Below are 22714 nucleotides of genomic sequence, written 5' to 3' on the forward strand. Positions count from 1 at the left end.
TGCCCTTGAGGTCCAGAAAGTTTTTTAAAATGGAAAATGTAAAATATTATCGAGTAAAGTTATAAATAACACACATAATATTGTAACACCAAAATAACCATCTTTGGCTTGTACATTTATATTATATACATAGAGACATTTATTTGTTTGAATAGTTTATATAATGAAATATAATAAAGCAACAAGCTCTGGTGGCCTAGTGGTAAGAAGCTGTGCGTAATCACAAAGGTATGTGATTTGAATCCACCAGCTGCTCTGCAGGAGAAGGATAGGTAATCCCCTCCTCTGTGACTTACTGCTTTGAAAAGCCGCTAGGATCAGGTATGGGTCATCTCTAACTCGACAGCACACACCAGAACAGCATACTAAAACAGTGAATATAAATTATTTTCTTCATCAATTTATAAACATATGGTACAGTGTTTATAAAGTAGAAAATAAGTAGAACTGAACAGTATGTTTTTTAGGTTTGCAAAGAGCTTTTAACAAAGTCAGGATAGTGACAAACTTAAAATTCAACACTGTGATTACTTATGGGACAAAGGCAGCGATGTGTGAATAGTATTAAAAGTATTTATAGTATTAGGACGTGAGTTGAATATTTTTTCTGTATATGTGTATGTCACACACACATGCTTTCCTGTGCAAGACATTTTTTTTTTTAAAAAAAGGCAATTTTCAAGATATATAACAATGTGGATCTAAGTCACAGAATTTGTCCTTCCCTAACTAAATAAAAAATAATTAAAGTTGTAAAGACTATAAATTCATCACTAGCAATAAAAGAAGGACAACCTTAGTACCACTGGAAAGAGGAGAGATGTTCTGAGAGAGAAAAAAAAATGGAAATCTATACCAAGCCTTAATAACACGTTTGTAAATTGCTTTCTTAATGTTATTTTGTTAGGTTATGCACATCCGGAAACTGCTTCAGAAAATGGATCGTCCAAATGGTCTTTATCCAAATTATTTGAACCCAAGAACAGGGCGCTGGGGTCAATGTAAGTACTTCTAGCATTGGTGATAATAGTCTTTTCTTAAAGATTATTTGTCTGAAGTCACTTGCTTAATTAAGTAAAAGTGGACTAGATAATAAAATTCCTTAGTTTGTTTCTTATCTTGAATCTATTGATGTTGGCTCTTTAGATGATTTCTAATCTTTTAAAGCTTTACTTTTCCTATATATAATATAAAAACATTGATAACTTATTTATATGTCTCTTTTGTATTTCTAGACAGTTCATGGTCTCATCTTGGACTATCTTCTTGTGTAAAGACAGGCAGAATGTATAAGGGCTAGGAGTGTACACAATGAAGCCTATTTACTGGATCAATAAAACTTTTGGCCAGTTGTATAAGAACTTCAAGTTCCTCATCTATAAAATTGGATAATAAACTATTCCTATGTTGCATTTATATTAGAAGTAAATTAGATTACACACACACAAATACATAGAATGTAAATATAGTAACAGCTAAGTATTACCTCTTTTTATTTTCCTACAATTTAATATATTTACTTATTTCTGTGTTTGAGAAATATCTACATTTATTTATTCACAGTACTATCAAATTTTAGGCTTCCAGATGGGGCAGGGCTCTGAAGCAGCCTGGTTCTACAGAGGTTTGAGCTTGTTTTCGGGGAGACATAAAAACAACCACATAGAGAGGGCTCTTTTGGCCTAGTGGATAGAAAGTTATGCTACCAAGCCAAAAGTGGGTCATTTTAATCTGTAGCCCTCAGGCCTGGTTTAAATTGGTTTTGGTCAAACATTCTTCTAAATGGTATAGCACTGATCTGTCCATTTGCTGTACCCAGGTAACTCGTGCTGTGATGCTAAACACTGTGACACTGATGTGTCAAATACGATAATGGTTATCCATTATCCAGAGATGGAGTTCCCGATTAAAACAAGCTTGGAAGCAAGAGTGACATCCAGTTCCGAAACAGCTTGCCTCCAAAATAGCTTCCCTCTGGAAATTCTATGAACTTGGAGAAATGATGAAAGTTATACAAGTGTTCAGGTCTTTCATTCACAGGGTCGCTATGAATTATCTACAACTCTAAGGCACTTAACAACAACAACAACAACCAACTTTCAAAGCTGCAGATTGCATAGGGCTATCCACTTCCTAAATAACTTGTCTCCGTAAATCCCATGGACTTTGATAAATTTTGATAGTTGTAGAGGGGCTTCAGGCCTTTTGCTCAAAGAGTCGCTGTGAGTCATGCTCAACTTGAAGGCAATCAACAACAGCAACAAATCACAATTTACTTAGCTTTCCCATAAAATTGAAGGTTGTTTTCAACACTTTTGACATTATAGGAAATTCTATCCAAATGCTGTGCAGTTATACACAATTTTAACAGTGTCATATAAGACAGATTGCTATGAGAGATGTTGCTATCCCAGAGGGTATGCATATTTAAGTTTTCAATCAAAATTTCTGGAATAAACCCTAAAAAAAACAAAACCTATGTCAATTCAGATTTAATCATACATAATGGAAGACCTTTTTTTTGCTTATTCTCATTTATTATGGATATTATTGATCTTTTTTTTACACAGTAAATTCGGACTGGCAACATAGTATATAACAAAATGGACTGATAACCAGAAGGTTTGTAGTTTAAATCCACCATTTACTCCACAGCAGAAAGATGAGAAGTTTTCACTTAAAGAGTTCAGCCTTGGAAACCCAATGGAGAACCTAATGGAGAATAGCCATGAGTTGGAACTGACTCAAAGGTCCATTTGGGGTTTTATTTCTATTTCAGCATAACACTACCAACACAGATCATCAACAACTTAACACTCATTACCGTGCTCAAACTGATGTTTTCATCTGGGAGCATGATGATCATATTCAGCTCCTTCTGGACATAGGGAAGAACTAGAATCTGGGTGAATATCTCTCCTATATAAGTTATTTTGAAATTAGCTCTTTTAAACATCATTTGCACAGGCTTTTGTTCATCCTGTAAAGGAAACAGATAAACATTACTCTCAAACATGGCCCAGATTAAACACATGGAACACATTTAAAACAGTAGGCAGCCCTCTGCCATTGGAACTACTTTCTTACTTTCTAAAACTCCAGGTCAATCCTTTCCTTTGCTATTTTGTCATTATTACCTCCATTTCTACACCTTGGAGGTCCATCAATCTTTAAACTTATTCTCTATGATGATCTCATCTAGATATTGACTTTAATATTCATTTGCATTTCAAGACCAAATTCTCCCTGTCTCCCAGACATGACTACTTACTCCTAGACACCCCTACTTATACTGGACATAGATAAGAACTTCCCACAAAACAGAGCTCTGGGCAGAAAAATGAATTTTACAGGACAACATGCGGTTGACATTGTTAGATGCCATCAAGCCGACTATGTCTCACTGCCGCCCTATGAACAATAGATCCGAACCTTGCTCTCTGCAGAGCCATCTTCATGATCTCTGCCATCCTCAAGCCCATTGTTGTAATAACTGTGTCCCTCCACCTTGTTCAGAGAGTGCCCCTATTTCTCTGACCCTCCACATTTCCCAGCATTTTGTCTTTCTCCAAAAGACTAGTCCTTTCGCACAACAAGCACAAAGTATGTGAGAAGAAATACCATCATCCTTGCCTCTAAGGAACACCGTGGTTGCACTTCCTCTAAGAAAGACATTTCCCAGTAAAGCTCCCAGTAAAGAGGACATCTTTCTTGAGAAACTGAAGGTTCAGGCTCTGGTTGACCTGAGATCTAAACCAGAGTCAGTAATCAAGTATAGTCTTCTTTGCCATAAAAATTAACCTATGCTATGCATAGAAGAATATATTTGGCATTTCTCAGGCTAAAATAATTGCAGTACTGAAGGATTCTAAGGTGCAAAATGTTGAATGAGGCCAGAAGGCTCAAAAGAAAGTGGATGGAATGGCACAGAGTCATTGTATAAAAAGAACTGGTCAACCTTAAACCATCTCAAAAAGTACCAAATGATCAAGTCACAGTGGTAATGAAGACAGAATTTCAAACTGAACGCAAGGGCAAAAAAGAGGCTCTAGATATTATAATGAAATGTGCAAAGAGCTGGAGTCAGAAAATCAAAAAGGCTGAACTCGCTCAGTATTTCTTAAGCTGAAGGAATTGAAAAACAATTCAAGCCACAAATGCCAATACTTAAGGATGCTTTGGGAAGAATGTTAAATGAGTCAAGAAGCAGTAAAAGAAGATGGAAGAAGTATACAGAGTCACTGTACCAGAAGGAATTGGCTGACACAGAAGAATTTCATGAAACAACGTATGAGCAAAAGCCTGTGGTGATAAAGCAGGAAGTTCAAGCTGCTCTGAAAGAACTTGCAAAAAACAAGGCTCCAAACATTGACAGCATACTAACTGACATTTCAACAGACGCTGTCCTGGATGTGCTCACTAAGCTGTGCACAGAAATCTGGAGGCCAGATCAATATTTGTTCCCATTCCAAAGACAGGAGACCTATAGTGTGGAAATTATCAAACAATATCATTAATATCACATGCAACCAAATCCTGATGAAAATGATCCAAAAAGGACTGCAGCAACACGTCAACAGAACTTCCAGATGTGCAGGCTGGGTTTACAAGAAGCTGTGTAGTACTACGGATATTATAGCTAAGGTTAGATGGACCTTGGCTGAAAGCAGAGAGTACCAGAGGAATGTCTATCTGTGTAACTGTGGCTGACTCTGAGAAAAATGGGAATCCCAGAACATTTGATTGTGCTTATGTGAAACCTACACTTGAACCAGGAGGCAGCTGTCAGAACAGAGCAAGGAAATATTGCCTGGTTCAAAAAAACTGAGGAGGACCTGAAGCATTTGCTGCAGAAGGGCAAGGACTGCAGCCTTCAATATGGATTAAATCTTAACATCAAGAAAAGAAAGGTTCTCACCACTTGGCTAGTTGGCAGCATCATTATGGATGGTGAAGAGATTGAGATTGTTAACAGTTTTAGTTTACTTGGTTCCACAATCGACACTTTTGGTACCAGCAGCCAGGAAATCAAGAGTCAGCTGTCAGGGAACTCTCCAGAGTACTGAAGAGCAATGGCATCAGCCTGGAGACTAAGATGCATCTGATCCAGGCCGTAACTTTCATGATTGCTTGCTATGTGTTGGAGAGCTGAATGATGACTAGGGATGACAGAGAAAGAATTGATGCCTTTGAGCTGTGGTGCTTGAGAATAATGTTGAATATACCATGCACTGCTAGAACATATAGGTTCGTCCTGGAGAGGGTGAAATCGGGCTGCTTCTAGGAGTCAAGGATTCTGAAGCTTTGTCTGACATACTTTGGAAATGTTACAAGAGGGACATCATGTTTGGGAGGTTGGAGGGGCAGTGCAAGAGAGGAAGATGCTTGATGAGATGAATCAATTCAGTAACTGGTGTAGTGGGGGTAGGTGTGCCAAAGACCTCTTTAAAGCGCTAAAGAGCAAGGGCATCAATTTAAAATCTAGGATGCACCTCACCTAAGCCATGGTATTTTCAATTGTTTCATATGCATGTGAAAATTGGACAATGAATAAAGACCTAAAAAGAACACTAATATCTTCCAATTGTGGTACTCTCAAAGTATACTGGATATATTAGGGATTTTCAGAGTAACAAACAAATTTCTGTAGAAGGAAGTACAGATAGCGGGCCCTTTAGCATTAAAGAAAAGGAAACCTCCTCTAACATTACTTGGTCACGTTGGCAGGAGGGGTCAGTCCTTGGAAAACAACATCACACTCAGAAAAGGGTTAGTGAAAGAAAAGATCCTCAGTAAGACAGACTGACACACTGCAACAATAGTCTGTCTTGAGCACTGTGGATATTTTGAGGATGTTCCAGAATCCACAAGGTTTCCTTCTACATAATAATTGCTATGATTGGAGTCTACTTGACTGTATTTAACAAAACAAACATATCCAATGTGTTGTGTGTGTAAAAAACAAAAAGGAATAAACTAGATTTGGTGGGAAAGAGACAATAAATAATGCCTTCAAAGCTGGAGGAAGTAAAACTTTACAGACATCTTGAATATATGCCTTGTTTTCACCTGTTTTAAGCAAAACTTTGTACTTTTGTTATCATTACTTAGAAAATAAACAGAAGATTATTCATCTGCTCAGTACTGATTGAGGCCAACTCCTCTTGTAGTGTGAGGGAGAGGAAACAGCACTTAACACAGCAGTGTCCATGTGGAGACAAGGCAAAGCTCTGTGACAGCCAAAAGATGGGTCATCAGAGCCAGACATGAGGAAGATGATGAGGGAAAGAAAGGAGCACCTACAGACTGGTGTGAAATGGTGATGGAGATTGGGCCAGAGAGATTGTACAGGACGCTGAGTACCAGCTTGACCTCGATCTCAAAAACATTGAGAAGGGAGCCACGGAAGACTTTAGGCTTGAAAGCTATCCCAAAAGATTGTGATTGTGACATACACCTGAAAATGACCAGAAAGGCAACGAACTTCCAGAAGTTCTAAACTGGGTTTAGAAGAGGCTGTGGCACAAGGCATATCATTGCTGGTGTCAGATAGATCCTAGCTGAAAGAACAGAATTCCAGAAGAATGTCTATTTTTATTATATGGACTATGCAAACACATTTGACTGTGTGGATCATAAAAAAATATGGTTAACCTTGAAAATATTGGGAATCCCAGAAAACTTAATGGTGCTCTTATGAAATCCAGACCAAGAAGCTATTGGCCAAGTGGCGTAAAGAAACACTGAAGTGTTTTAAATCAGGAAAGGTGTGCATCCAAGTTGTATCCTTTCTCCACAAGTATTTAATCTGTATGCTAAGCAAATAATTCATGAAGCCAAACTCTATGAAGAATGTGGTATCAGGTTCAGAGAGAGACTCATCATCACCTGCATTAGGCAGATGACAAAACCTTGCTTGCTGAAAGCGAAGAAAACTTGAAACACTTCAGAGGATCAAAGACTGTAGCCTTCAATATGGATAGCACCTCAACATCAAGAAGACATATAAGTTCTGATCACTGAACCAATAGGCAACATTAAAATTGTTGCTGTTGTTATGAGACATTGAGTCGAGAGCCCTACACCCTGTTCTATCTTGTGCCAACCTCACTGTCTCCGACACATTTAATCCTATTACCCCAATCACCAAATCGATCCGTCTCATCAACATTCTTCATCTCTTGTGCTGTCTCTCCACCCTCCTACATAAGATGTCCCTCTCCAAGGACAGGTCCCTCCTTGTATGTCAGACAAAGCATGTCAGAGAAAGCTTCAGAATCTTTGACTCGAAGAAGCAGCCTGGTTTCACCCTCTACAGGACAAATCTGTTTGTTCTCCTAGCAGTCCATGGTATATTCAACATTCTTCTCAAGCACCACAGCTCAAAGGCATCAATTTTCTTTCTATCATTCGTAGTCACTGTCTAGCTCTCTGACACATATCATGCAATTGCCAAGACCATGGCCTGTATCGGGTGCACCTTAGCCTCAAGGCTGATGTCATTGCTTCAGTACTCTGGAGAGGTCCCTGACAGCTGACTTTCCCTATGCAATTAGTCTCTTGATTTCCTGGCTGCTGGTACCAAAAGTGTTAACTGTGGAACCAGGCAAACTAAAACTGTTAACAATTTCAATCTCTTCACCATCCATAATGATGCTGCCAACTAGCCCAGTGGTGAGAATCTTTCTTTTGTTGATGTTAAGATTCAATCCATATTAAAGGCTGCAGTCCTTGCCCTTCTGCAGCAAATGCTTCAGCTTCTCCTCAGTTTTAGCAAGCAGGTTTGTGTCACTGACATAACGCTGTTTGTTGATGAATCTTCCTCCAATCCTGATGCCATACTCCTCCTCATACAGTCCAGTGTCTCAGAGGATCTGTTCTGCATACAGATTGAAAAGGTATGGAGACAGAATACATCCTTAGTGGACACTGTTTCCGATTTTGAACCATACAGTGTTTCCTTGCTCTGTTCTGACAACTGCCTCCTGGTCCAAGTGTAGGTTTCACATATGCACAATCAAATGTTCTGGGATTCCCATTCTTCTCAGAATCAGCCACAGTTTGTTGTGATACACACAGTCAAAAGCCTTTATATAGTCAATGAAATAAAAAACCTGAAAATGTCAACAATTTCATCTTAATTGGATCCACAATGAGTGGAAAATCAGGAAACAAATTGCACTGGGCAAGTTTGCTGTTGGGACCTCTCCAATTACTGAGGAGCAATGATGCCAGTTGAAATATTAAGGTACAACAGATTCAGACAAAGGCTTTTTCAATCACTTGTTACCCATCTGAGAGCTGGATAAGGAATAACAAAAGAATTGATGTCTTTGAGTTGGAGAAGAGTACATAATATCCCATGAACTGTCAAAAGAATATGTATGTCTTGGAAAATGTGCAGCCAGAGTGCTCCGTGGAAGGAAGAATGATGAAGTTTCATCTCACATACAAAACATGAACTTAGGGAATGTTGTTAGGAAGGGCTATTTCTTAGAAAGGATCATCATGGTTCAAAAGGTGGAGGGTCAGTGAAAGAGAGGAAAGTGCTCAATGAGATGAATTGACACAAGGTTGCAGCAATGAGCTCAAGCTTATCAGAAATAATGAGGATGGCGCAGGACAGGACAGTGTTCATGGGGTTGTGATGAGTCATACTGGACTGGAAGCCAACTAATAACAACAGCATACAGACAGAAGATTCAGGAACCTTGCCCAGAGGCTTGGGGAGGGATAATTACCATTGAAGAGATGCACAAAAGAGATAAATGTCTCAGTCTTGTTATACAGTGTGCAGATGCTGCCAAAGTGAAAGTTAACAGATTTACTGTGTGTTTTAAAAGCCAATATAAGGACATAGGCGCTATTTCCAAGAATCTCCTTCTTATTGTTAAGGATCAACACATGACCGCCCTGAAAATAACAGATGGAAACTTTACCTTATCCTTGCCCTGCTCATGCTCTCAATCATGCTAGAGCTCATTGTTACTGTCATTTTGTCAATCTTCCATTTCAAGGGTCATTCACACTTTCACTGACCTCCTAACTTCCCTAGTATGATGTCCTTTTCCTAGAATTGGCCTCTTATCAACATGTCCAATGTATGAGTGACAAAATTTCACCACCCTTGCCTCTAAGGAGCACCCTTCTTATTCTTGTTGTTATGTGACATTGAATTGACTATGATTCATAAAGACCTTATGTGGATAGCTCTGAATCCTGCCCTGTCCTGAACCAATTTCGCTGTCTCTGACACACATTACCCCATTTCCCAGCTACGGTGTCAATCCATCTCATCCAAGGTTTGCCTCTCCTGTGCTGTCCCTCCACAACAGATTTGTTGCTGTGAGGTGCCTTCAAGCCGACCACAACTCATAGCAACCCTGTGTGAAGAGCAGACCTGAACCTGCCCTATCCTGCATCATCCTCACCATGCCTGACATACTCGAGCACAGATATCCAGCCACTGTGTCAATGTCATCTCACTGAGGGTCTTCCTCTCTTACACTAACCTCAAAACATGATGTCCTATTCCAAAGATTGACCTCTTCTAACAATATGCTGAAAATATGTGAAACATATTCATCATTCTTCCCTCAAAGAAGCACTCTCTATGCACCTTCTCCAAGACATACTTATTTGTTGCAAAATATTCACCTTATTGATTTTGAAAGGTCTTTCCTTGGTATTCTCCTTTGGAAACTGATTGTCCCAGTTCCCTTTGAAGTAGATGGCATTCACAAGGACTAGGTTAGTCCGCGAATCAATAATACCTGAAGACAGCAACTCTGTGATTTTACCTGAGAAGTAGAAAAAGAGAGTCAATGAACTGGAAGAATTCCCTGACTCCTGCATAAAAACCTCCACATTCAGACTGGTCATCTCCTAGAGGAATTAAAGACCCCAGGGAAAGGACTTCATGGTCCCCACATATCATCACAGTGCCTGTTCTTGAGACATGGACCTTTAGTAGTTAAATTCATTAGTGAGCAAAAGGTTTTAAAAAAAAAAGGTAGGGTCAACATCCCTCAGCTGATCCTGGCAGAAACTAATGGTAAAATGATGTATTATTCAACCACCATAAGGATTATTCTTGTTGTTGCTGTTATGTGCCGTTGAGACGCCTACGACTCATAGCTACCCTATGTACAACAGCCCTAAATTCTGCTCTGTCCTGTGCCAATCGCACTGTCTCTGACACTCCCATCCCAATTACCTCAGTCACTGAATCAATCCACCTCTTAGAGGGCCTTCCCCTCCTGCGCTGCCCCTCCACCCTGCCAAGCATGATATCCTTCTCCAAGGACCGGTCTCTTCTTACATGTCCAAAGTATGTTAGACGGAGTCTCAGAATCCTTGCCTCCAAGGAGCCACCTGGTTTAACCCCTTCCAGGATGAATCTGTTTGTTTTCCTAGCAGTCCACGGTACTCTCAATGCTCTTCTCCAGCACCACAGCTCAAAGGCATCAATTATCCTTCTATCCTCCTTGGTCACTGTCCAACTCTCTGATGTATAATAAGTGATAGCAAAGACCATGGCCTGTATCAGATGCACCTTAGTCTCCAGAGAGACACCATCGCTCTTCAGTACTCTAGATCCCTAATAGCAGATTTTCCCATGGAAATATGTTTTTTAATGTCCTGGTTACTGGTGCCAAGAGTGTTGATTGTGGAGCCAAGCAAACTAAAGCTGTGAACAATCTCAGTCTCTTCACCATCCATCCTAATGCTGCCAATTGGTCCAGTGGTGAGAATCTTTGTCTTCTTGACATTGAGCCTCAATCCATATTGGAGGCTGCAGTCCTTGACCCTCTGCAGCAAGCACTTCAGGTCATCCTCAGTTTCAGCAAGCAGGGTTGTGTCATCCGCATAACGCAGATTGTTGACAAATCTTCCACCAATCTTGACCCCACATTTCTCCTCATAGAGCCCAGCCTCACAGATAATCTGTTCTGCATAGAGGTTGAAAAGGTATGGCGATAGGACACATCCCTGGCGTACACCCTTCCCAATTTTGAACCATACAGTGTTCCCTTGCTCTGTTCTGACAACTGCCTCCTGGTCCAAGTAAAGGATTATTATAGTCTTAGAAATATAATAAAACAGCTCAACTCTGTTAATAATATTTTAAAACAATCAAAACAGGCTTTATAAATGCTTAAAACATCAACAAGAATCTGAAGTAGAGTATGATGGCTTAGTAAGAAACACACCACAATTTGAACAAAATATATCAAATGAACAAGAAGATACTGATCTTTTACCAGGTGAGTTGATAGCATGTTTGAGAGAAAAAGTACTGACTCAGCTTATGATTTAGAGAAAGAAATATAAACGGTTGTAAAAAAGATGTGAGGCTTTAGCAAATATATACAGAACCATTTACCAGTGGACCATCATGGGTTAATTCCTGGGTGATTGAGGATATTCTATGGTCTATGTGTCTGTCATTGTATCAGTACTATGCTGTTTTGGGTTTTACAGCTGTGTAGTAGATTTGAGTTCAGGGGGTGCTATATATCCCACATTATTTTTGTTTTGTAGAAATACTTTTCTTATTCTGGGTCTCTTTTCTTTCCAAATAAACTTGCCAATTGCCTTTTCTTTCTCTTTTAAAACAAGAATCTATACTGGGATTGTACTAAACATGTAGATTACATTTGGTAGTATTTTCATTTTCTTTATGTTGAGTTTTCCTATTAATGAACTGGGAATATACTTCCATATTGTTAGGTCTCTTATTGTTTCTTGCAGTCATGCTTTGTAGTTTTCATTATAAAGTCTGTTGTGTTTCCAGTTAGGCTTATTCCCAAATATGTTTGGCTATGGTTTAAAACTGGGAAGACTATGCATCAGATGTGCATATTTTCTCCCTATCTATTCAGTCTGTATGCTGACCAAATAATTCACAAAATCACAGTGTATGAAGAAGAATGTGGCATCTTGTTCGGAGGAAGAATCATAAACAACTTTTCTTATGCAGATGAAACAACCTTACTTGCTAAAAGTGTGGGGGACAAGAAGCACTTATTGCAAAAGATCAAAGACTACAGCCTGCGGTATAGATTGCATCTTAACATCAAGAAGAAAACCTTCCTTACCACTAAGCAAGTTGGCAACATAATGAAAGATGGAGAAGGGTTAAAACTATTAATAATTTTGTCTTGCTTGGATCCAAAATCAAAACCCTTCGTATCAACAGTAAGAAGATAAGGAGATGTATTGGCTGTCAGGGATTTCCCTAAAATAATGAAGAGCAATGATGCCAGTTTGAAGACTAAGGTGTGCCTGACTCAGGCCATGGTCTTTTCAATCACTTGCTGTGTCTCTGAGAGCTAGATGATTAATAAGGACAACAGAAGAATAACTGACGTCTTTGAGCTATGGTGTTGGAGAAGAGTACTGAATATCCCATGGGCTGCCAACACAGTTATGTCTTAGAAAAGGTGCAACCAGAATGATCCTTCAAGATAACGATGGCAAGGCTTCATCTCACATACTTTGGACATGCTTCTATTCTTCAGAGAAGTGTATAATGCTTGATGAGGTAAATCCTTGGAAAAGTATACCATGCTTGGAAGGGTGGAGGGTCAGAGAAAGAGAGGAAGACCCCCACTGAGAAAGAGTGACTTAGTGACTGCAGCAATGGGCTCAACTACATCAAGGGATGGTGACAATGTCCAGGATTGGACAAAATTAAGATCTGTAGTTCACAGGGTCACTAGAGTCATACTCAAGAGCTACTAAAATCCAGTAAGCATTGTGAAAGGTATTGATTTCTTAGTTTCATAGTCAATGCCTTCTGTGCTATTGTAGAGAAATCCCACTGATTTTTTTTTATATTGATATTTTATCCTGCGACTCTACTAAATTGGTCTAAGAAGTCTAACAGGATTTGGTTGGGTTTTTAGGGTTTTCTGTGTATACTATCTTATTATTTGCATACAGCGTCCGTTTTGCCACTTTTATGCCATTTGGTCAACTGGTACTCGACAAGGAAACAAAATCCATCAAATGGGGACAAGGTGCTGACAAATCCGGATATTACCCTACAGAAAGCCAAAACAGGATCCTCATCTCATGCCATACACAAATATCAACTAAGGTAAATCAGAGACCTAGGAGTAAAAACATAAGGATCATAAGAGACAAAATGGGACCAAACTTAAAAGCTCTATCCTATGGTATAAATAAGATTGCAAATATAGCCAGAAATGCACAACCAGGAGAGGGATTTTCTAAAAAGTGAGTCCTTTTGTGCACCTAAACATTTAAAAAAAACCCCAACCAAACAAACAAACAAAAAAACAAAACTTTTTCCAATAGGGTGAAAAGAAAATCTACAGACTGGGGGAAAATATTTGGCAATGATATCTCAGACAAGGGTCTCATAATGAAAGTTTACAGAACACTACAGGGTCTTCAAATGCAAAAGACTTATAATCCAATTACAAATGGGCAAAAGATATGGAGAAACTTTTCACAAAGGAAGACATTCGGATGGTCTACAGACACATGATAAAATGCTCAAAATCACTGGCAATAAGAGAGATGCAATTCAAAACCACAATGAGATGTCATCTCACTCTAGTAGCAGTGCAAAGTTAAACAGGACCGCAAACAAATGTTGGAGAAGATGACTGGAACTCTCATGCACTGTAGGTGGAATTATGAAATGGTACAACCAATCTGGAAGGCAATTTGGCATTTCCTCAAAAAGCTGAGATACCATGTGATCTAGCTATTCCAGTGATAGAAATATATCCCAAGGAAAATAGAACCGAGATACAAAAGGAGATTTGAACATCTATGTTCATAGCACCATTATTCACAATAGTAAGAAAATGGAAACAGTCCAAACATCCCTTAAGAAACAAAAACATTGAGAAATTATGGTACATTCACAGTGACATATTATGCAGGACTGGACTAAGGAACAACTTTTTCATAAAATACTTTATAACATGGGAAAATCTATAGAGTATTATACTGAGTGAAATAACTCAGCCTCACAAGGACAAATACTGCATAAGACCATTATTATAAACAGAGAAGAATAACTAGTAAGCTGTGTATAAAAGTCCAAAAGCAAATGTGGAAGGAGGTGGTTGGGAGTGAGAATCAGTAGGATAATAAAGATTGGAGGGTAGTGGGGGGATGTGAAGGAATTAGGAAAGATCCAATGGGTACTGAAAAACCAGGGTAAAAGTGGGAATGGATAGGTGATGATCAAGTCTATAAAACACAATGTATATAAATGACTGTTGGAAACACAATATGAATGGAAGAATGTGTAAAACACAACATACATGAATGGTATATAATGTATATGAATTTTGTATATAAACCAATATAATTGGTTTCAAAAAATAGACCAAAAAGAGAACAGTTTAGGTTAAGAAATGGAGAGGAGGACCTAGAGGAACAGTGTCACACTCTGTCTAGTTACTACACAGACTGAGGAGGAGACCTCCCCAATTTTTCTTTGCCTATTTTTCTTCAGGCCAACTGTGAGTGTGTGTAGGGGAAAGCTATACGGTTCTAGAATCCATTCTTTCTCAAAAAATATGTATTGAATTCCTGTATTTATGAATATTATACTTTTTCTAAATAGGATCTTATTCTTTATGTTAATGATGAAGGTGGGTCTTAGATCTAATCACTTCTGAGTCATAAAATAAGAATAGAACAGAGAGACACACAGGGGATTAGGATAGAATCGTATCACCTCAAAAAACTTAACACCAGTAAAATCAACCTCTGCAAGAGGTAAGCCTTGATTTCTGACTTCTAGCCTCTTGAACTCTGAATGAAATTTCTGTTCTGTAAAGTTACTCACTGTATTCTGGCGGAAAAAAAAAAAAGGAAAAGTGAGCAATACACAAATACAACACACTTATTGCAATTGAGTGACTCGGATTCATGGCAACTCCATGTGTTACAGAGTAGAAATGTGTTCCATTGGATTTTCGCAGCTTCAATCTTTAATAGATCATCAGGCCTGTCTTCCATGGCACTGCTGGGTGGGTTCAAACCTTTAGTTTAGTATAGTAGCACAGAGAAAACCTTTTGTGCATCTGGTGTTACCACAGCACTAGGAAAATAAAACACTACAGCAAACCAACAAAGAAAATGTAAATATTGCTCCCCTATTATGGAACAAGGGTACCAAATATTGAGAGATAAAACAGATACTTTCATGAGCACAGGGAAAGCTACTGGAAATTTCCTTTGCTGACAATATTTCAAAAACAGATTTTTAAAGTTTACAGTTATCTAGAGAAAAATAGTCACTTAACAGTTTTGTAAAGGAATGAATAATATGGCTGATGAAGATAAAATTAAAACAGATAAGGTATTTTCACCTTCTGTCTTATTGGCTACCCAGGAGTTTATGTGCTTTCTGGACTCCTCTGTAGCATTAATGAAGTCAAGTTCTTTCATCTCCGCTTGGTAAAATTTTTTGCAAGAATCTTTGAAAGTCTAGGAGGAAGGTAAAAAAAAAAGAAACAAAACATCATTGCATGACTACAAACAGAATTTGCAAGAGTTTGTGTCTTCATCTGTTAAACCAGAAAATCAGTCACTTAACTTCATCCCATAACTTACAAGTAGATATGAGGAATTAAAGTCCAAATTCCAAGTTTTCAGTTCCTTGTACTCTGTACAACTGGAAGTTGTTGTGGACTAAATATCAAATGGCCTTTATGATCTGGCACTGAGCTGCTACCTAGAGTCTGTCTCTCCTTAAAAGCCTGCTGCATTTGTTTTGCAATGCTAAACACAGAAAGGGGCACAGTTCTCTTTGTACTTTAGAACAAGATTGTAGTTTCATAAATAATATGGGGAAAATATGCAATTCTAGGCAGGGTACGTCTACCAGAACTTTCTCTTTCTTTTCCCAGATTTGTGTTGTCCAATATGGTACTCTATATGGCTACTGGGCAGTTGAAACATGGTGCTGTGACTTTTTCAATAAGTCATTTTAATTAATAACACTAAAATTTAGTCATATTGGAAAGTGGCTGCCATGCTGATTGTGATCAACACAGAAAACTTTAGAAAATCTACTGGTGTATTGCTAATCATATGCTATGTAGTGATAAGACACCTCCACTGTACCATGCAAACGAAGAAAATTTGTGGACAACAGTGGAATCAAATAACTATGGGCTGCCGGTGAACTATGGAAAGCTTTTTCAATTTTTTTTTTAATAGCTGAAATGTTCAATTCTTTTCAGAATTTTAATATTATAAGATTTTACATGTCTCATAAGTATAACATTGAAAGGAAGCATATATTATGCTTCATAGTCATTATGTACACAAGTTCTGTGACTTTTTTTTAAAAATTAAATTTTATAAGTCCTGTGCCTTTTTATCTATGTGACCCTGAAAAAGTCTCTAAGACTCTCAAGGTTTCCACTTCTTCTGTCAAATGAAGACACAGTAATAGAGATAAGTCAAGACCAGACAGATTACTATCGTGACTACTACTGTTTTCTAGAACATTACTGGATCCTCAGTATTTCTCAGGCACTGCACTGAGTGACATCATTTCATTTCACCCTCACATAATTTACACTTTGTCAATTACTTAGAAACACCAGAGAGGAGATATAGACTAGGTAGACCCACATATGCTAACAGGGAAAGAATTTAAGATAGGATTAAGTGAAAAGAAACAATACAAACATATTTGGCATAATGGCATGATATAGAGAAAACTCTAGATGGTATTTCTTGTAGGATTCAATAACTGAAGAAACAGATACAGAAAAATGAGCCATATGAACACAGACCACTGATATGTCATCAAATCCCATGCTCTGCTTTTTCTTCCACACTCTCTTCCCAAGCTACCACTGTGCGATCTTCACTACCTTAGTGAAAAACAATGAGTGTGACTTACTGAGAGGAAATCATAGGTCTTCTCTCCAAAAAGCCCATTGGCTGTTCTGAGCAGGTACTGAGTGTTAGTTCTGTTAACTTCAGTGAGAAGTGACTGGAAACCTTGGTGAACATCTTCACCTTCACCTTTGCTTTTATCTAAAGAAAGTACCTGAAATGAAACACAGAACAAAACCACACATTCTCAGCATCCTCCAAACCTAGTACTAAGAACTTCACAGATACACTTTATTGACTTCAAGTTAATACTAACTCATATCAACCCTATAGGACAGAGTAAAACCACACCATGGGGTTCCCAAGGCTGAGAATCTTTATAAAGGTAGACAACCACATCTTTCTGCCACTAAGAAATTGGTGAATTTGAACCATTGACATTTTGGTGGACAGCCAAGTGTTTACTCAAGGTCAACCAGGGCTCCTTTTAAAAAATCTTACTGCATCTTAAAAGAAGATTAGTTCACTAAGATGGAAAAAGCCATCTACTCACCTGAATAAAATACAAAGCTCTCGGTCCCTAACATATGAGAGGTGCTAACCAAAAGTTAGCCAGGGACTGGCTACATGTATATACCCTTCTCTGTCAACTCTCCTTCTCCACCTCTGAGACCTAAGCAGAGCCATGTGGTTAAGAACGAATCTTTTAAGGTCTGAAATATGAAGGATCAGTTCAGTCGATGAAGTAAAACAGTCTACTATTTCCTCGAAGTGGTTTTCAGTACCTGGGACATCTGGTTGGCAGTGTTCCCCTTGGCTCCCATTAAGGCCATGGCTAGGGCAGATGAGATACTCATGGGCGAAAAAAACAAGTTGCTTGAGTTGCTTTCACCCAACCCTTTGAAGAGGTTCACAGCAAAGGTGCCATTTGCTTCAGATAGTGAAGCCATGATGCTAGATCTAAAAAGACAGATTTTAAAACAATACACGGTAAACATAGGCTTCCACAGTTAAGCACTTCACTCTGCTTCCTAAGAGTTACGATTAACACTCCAGTTGAACAAATAGGTACATGCACAAATCTTCGCAGGGGCATCGAGATTAATTTGCATGTTTCTAATCTTAGGTATAGAGATTGCATAACAATGTTTAAAACAGGATATCACTCACTTTCGTTTAAAAAGATAATAAAGCAGAGAGATTACATTTAATGACTTGTTTGTGAGCACAGGGAAAGAGCAGGAGTAAACAGTAGAAGAAAGCATATGCAAGTTTAGTTCAGGTACTCTTGACTTAAATTACTGAGTTACTCCTGAGTGGAATTTAGAAAGGCATTATTAAGTTTTGTTCACATATCTGTACTGCCTGATTGGTTGTATGTAGGGTGTGTGTATAACTTTATAATTTAGAAATAATTCAATATGCTATCTTCAACCACAAAACAAGAGAAAGTAGGCCCCTCCTCCTTCATGATTATGGATTTATTAGGGCAGAAACACTCAGTATACAATTTTATATAAGAAAAGGTAGACCCTTCCTCCTTCATGATTATGGCGTTATCAGGGCAGAAACACTCAGGATACAATTCTTTAACCTGGAGAGTTTCTTCTCAGGCCTGCACTTAGCTGGTCCTCTCTCTGATCCTGAGCCTTAAGACTCTGGGTCCTGCCCTGTACTCAAACAAGTGTTACAAAGCTCTTTTAGCAGCACGATGTATGGGAATTATTGTATGAAACACAATGCCAATGAAGGAAAGTGTGAAACACAATATATACAAATTTTGCAAAAAAATTTAAAAAAGGATGGATCAAAGGAATAAGTAAAATGAACTAATGATAAGAGGATGAGACTACTGAAAGAAGGAAAATTATTTCATTCACTTTTATAAATAAGGCAAAAGCACTACTAAACTTAAAAGGCATCATCAAAAGGAGTTGGAAAGAAAAATATCAAGGAGAAATGAAAACATTCTCTAGCTCAGAAAGGAATGAAGTACTGATGCATACTACAAAATGGATGTTTCTTGAAAATTCTATACTAAGTGAAAGAAGCCAGTCACTAAACACCACATATTCTATTACTTCACTGATCTGACATGTTTAAGCTCAATTAAAATGCACTGCTATTGGAGGGGGAAAAAAGAAAAAAAAAGCTCATTTAGTCTGTCAATTATGTGCCCCCTGCCCCAATTAACCTCAGCTCTGCTCCATGGTTCAATAGCTCTAGTCCAGATCTGGTTCTAGACCACCTCTACTTGTGATGATGCCACTGTCTCCGTAGCTGCAGCCAGTGTTGCCATTTTGGCCTCACTCTACCTTGAATAGATACCTCTGGCCCAAAGAACCTGATGCACTCTCTGCTTCTCAATTATTTATTGTACTGTGATACCTCAAGAAACAGTGACTATTTCTATAGTATTGGATAAAGACCTCATTCTTAGAATAGCTAGAAACTTTAAAATTTAAAAAAAAAATAGTAAGTCAAATCTTTTGCAAAGATGTATGAAAGCCTTAAAAAGAAGCACTTGAAGCAACAATGAATGAGTATTTAAAAAAAGAAAAAGTGAACTGGGGGAGGGGGATGAGAAGGAGAGGGGGTAAAATGTGCAAAAATAAATGAATGAAAATCTAACTTTTTTGTAAAACAAAACTATGTAAGCAAACCAATATAAAAGAGATTTTACAAGTGAAAAAAATAACAATAAAACCTTCAATTCTGTTTTTCAAACCCTACACATGTCAGGTCTGTCCCCAGGCCCTCCTACCTCTTCCTATAAGAAACACATTACTCCTATTTACCCCACAGCACATTGGTTCAGTCATACATGGTGCATCTACTGCATAGCTTTTTATATCACTGTCAGCAAATGCAGCTAAATATCCCCTAAATAATTAGGTAAGTAAACATCCCATAAATATCAGCCTCAGAGGTCAGGACCAGAGTTCCCACATCTCCAAAGACACTCAAGCTTTACCCAAAGGTCCAGCTACTAGGCAAGCTTTTACCGATCATACGGCTAAGTTGTCGAGGTCAGGATGCAGTGACAATGTTTTATAGCCAGCTTGGAAATACACTTAGAAAATGTTAAAACAGAACAAATTTTCAGAGATACTTACTAATGGAAACAACCTGGATGTACAGAAATGACGTTCTATATTCACACAAAGGGCTGAAGGGCCAAACTTTGGCCATCTCTCCATTCCTTCCCTGTGTTTGTGGATGAGGTAGTACCTGGGTGAGATGTCACGAGATGACCGAACAACTCACTTATTCAGATGCCTTTAAGTTTAATTGATCAGAACAGATAGGTAAGTGAGCTCGGTGGGATCAGAGAGCTTGTTCTGACATCTTTTATCAGTGCTTACCAAAGTAACGGTTCTCCAGTTAGAAAATTCTAGAACATTCCTAATGACTCACCCAAGAAGTACACGGGAACCACAGGGCAAGGAAATGGAGAAATCCAACCAATATTATTATGATGCAGAAGAAAGGAAACAGGACAATCAGTCAACCCTTTGCTTAGCAAGTAAGAAATTATAAATATGTAATCCCATTACTAGTTAAATATCCCAAAGAAATAAGGCCAGTGGCACAGATAGATATATGCCCACAAAATGTTCACTGCCACATTATATATTAATTACTAAAGAGCTGAAAAAGCCCTAGTCCATTAATAGATACCCAATAGTCTTAATCTCTGAAAATTTATATGACTAAAGGTATTTTAGAATAGGCTTAAAGTAAAGATCTTAAGGTGGGAAGACTAATTTGGATTAACTCTTAAAAAAAAAATAAAAACAAAACAAAGAACAAACTAGCTTAAATGTCTGAATCAACTTATGGCTGCTCCTCCAGAGAATTTCCGAGGTTACACATTGCATAGAAGGATGGATTGTCTCCTTCTTCCTCGGAGTGATTGGTGAGCTCACACTTAGAGATGAGACAATGGTTTAGCTGCACGATTCCCTAAGAACTAGGTCACCAGAGCTCCTCAGTGGATCCTAAATGCAATCACATGGATCCTTATATGATGAAAGCAGAGAGAAAACTGATACTAGAAAAGAAGCAACATGACAACTGAAGCAGATGGTGCATGAATAGCTATGAAAATGGAGGAAGAGGCGATGATCCAGGAAATGCAGGCCTGGAAGCTGAAATGTGAAGGAAACAGGTTCTCCCCGGAGCCTCCAAAAGAAGTGACAGCCCTGCTGATAATTAACTTTAGTAAATCTGATTTCTGACTGTGGCATCCACAACTGTAAAATAACAAATGTACACTGTTTTAGACCTAGATTTGTTATAAATTTGTAGGTTTAAACCATGCATATTTGTTACAGTAGCCACAGAAATCTAATAAGCCTGTTAAATTTAGTTCACTGTTGTTGATTATACATCATGTTTTAAACCCCTCTTTATTCACAATATATAATAGTTGTGGCAAGGGCACTTCTGTTTTGCTGATATATATATATATATATATAAAATATATATATATATATATAAAATGTATATATATATATTTGCATATGCATATATTGTGTGCAGGTAAAATAAAGAAAACTCAAAACTCAAGCTGACACTCCAGAAGGTTTCTGAAGGCTGTAAATCACATGGGCAGAGATTGTCCATCTTTCTCCCTTAAACTGCTGGGAAATTCAAACTACCAGGGAGGTGCCACCTTTAGATTAACAGCAAAAAATGTATGTGTGTGTATATGACCCCCCACCACCACACACGCACACACAAAACTCAGGTGGCCTAAGGGGTAAGAAATTGTGCTGCCAATCTAAAGGTTCAAATCCACTAGTAGCAATGGGAGAGAAGATGGGGCAAGGACTCCTGTGTAACTTACTGCCTCTGAAAACCCACTGGAGAGTTAGTTATGACTCAACAGCTATGAAGTTTAAGTGTGTGTGTGTGTGTGTGTGTGTGTGTGTGTGTGTGTGTATCTCTATAAACCATAGAAAAGAAACAAATTACACAAGCCATAACATGAACTTGACTCAAAGCTGTGCATGCTTTTGAAAGGTCTATCCTCTTTCCAACTTTAGGAAAATAAATTTACGAGACAAGAGTAAACCAAAGGAAATTTTTAAATTAAGAATTAAGAAAAAGGTTCCAATAAAACCAATATCATAACAACTGTAACAGTAAGCAACATCATGCTAAATGGGAAATATATTGAGGCTATCAAAAATTTCATTTCACTTGGATCCACAATCAAGATCCATGAAAGCTGCAGTTAAAATATCAAAGGATATACTACATTGAGGCAATATTGTATACAAGACCTCTTTAAAATATTCAAAAACAAAGAATTCACAAGGAGAACTGAGATGTGCCTGACCAAAGCCATGCTGTCTTCAATAGCCTTGTGTGTATATAAAAGATGGCCAATGAATAAGGAAAACTGAAGGGGTGATATCCTGAAATTACAGTGACTGAATTTCAAATGACTGACAGAAGAACAGACAAATCTGCCTGTGAAAAAGTGCAGCAGAAAGTTCTCAGATGCAAGGATGGCAAGACTGCCTCCTACACTCTGGGCATGTTATTAGTAGAGAACAGTCCCTGGAGAGACAGACATCATACTCAGAAAAGTAGAGATTCCACAAAATGGAATAAGATACTCAACAAGATGAATAAGCACAGTGGCTGCCAACAATGGACTCAAACACAGCAACCACTGTTAGGGTGGGCAGGACTGGGCAATGTCCTGTCCTGGCATACATCGGCTTGCTCTGGGTCAGAACCAAGTAGACTGCATCTAACAGCATAAGTCAGTCCCATCTATTTCATTATATAAAGGAAAACTAATGCTGAAAGACCAATAATTAGTGCCTCATTAGAAACCACCTTCAGCCTT

The 22714-nt window shown here is 38.3% G+C and overlaps 1 protein-coding gene across 1 annotated transcript in view; it reads right to left on the reverse strand.

Annotated features, from left to right (window-relative positions):
* Positions 1-17804, reverse strand: part of LOC102875539 (serpin B6-like) — a 20646-nt gene extending 2842 nt beyond the window's left edge. Inside the window, exons 1-5 of the mRNA XM_006888713.1 lie at positions 17634-17804; positions 16913-17062; positions 15366-15483; positions 9658-9800; positions 2825-2980 (exon numbers count right to left, since the gene is read on the reverse strand). Of these exons, the coding sequence (XP_006888775.1) occupies positions 2825-2980; positions 9658-9800; positions 15366-15483; positions 16913-17062; positions 17634-17798 (732 nt within the window). The 5' untranslated portion in view covers positions 17799-17804. The remainder of the gene's footprint in view (positions 1-2824; positions 2981-9657; positions 9801-15365; positions 15484-16912; positions 17063-17633) is intronic.
* Between the last annotated feature and the right edge of the window lie 4910 nt (positions 17805-22714).

The sequence above is a fragment of the Elephantulus edwardii genome, unplaced genomic scaffold, assembly GCF_000299155.1.
Source record: "Elephantulus edwardii isolate Elephantulus edwardi_28Jun2011 unplaced genomic scaffold, EleEdw1.0 scaffold00071, whole genome shotgun sequence".
In the NCBI taxonomy this organism is placed as follows: Eukaryota; Metazoa; Chordata; class Mammalia; order Macroscelidea; family Macroscelididae; genus Elephantulus; species Elephantulus edwardii.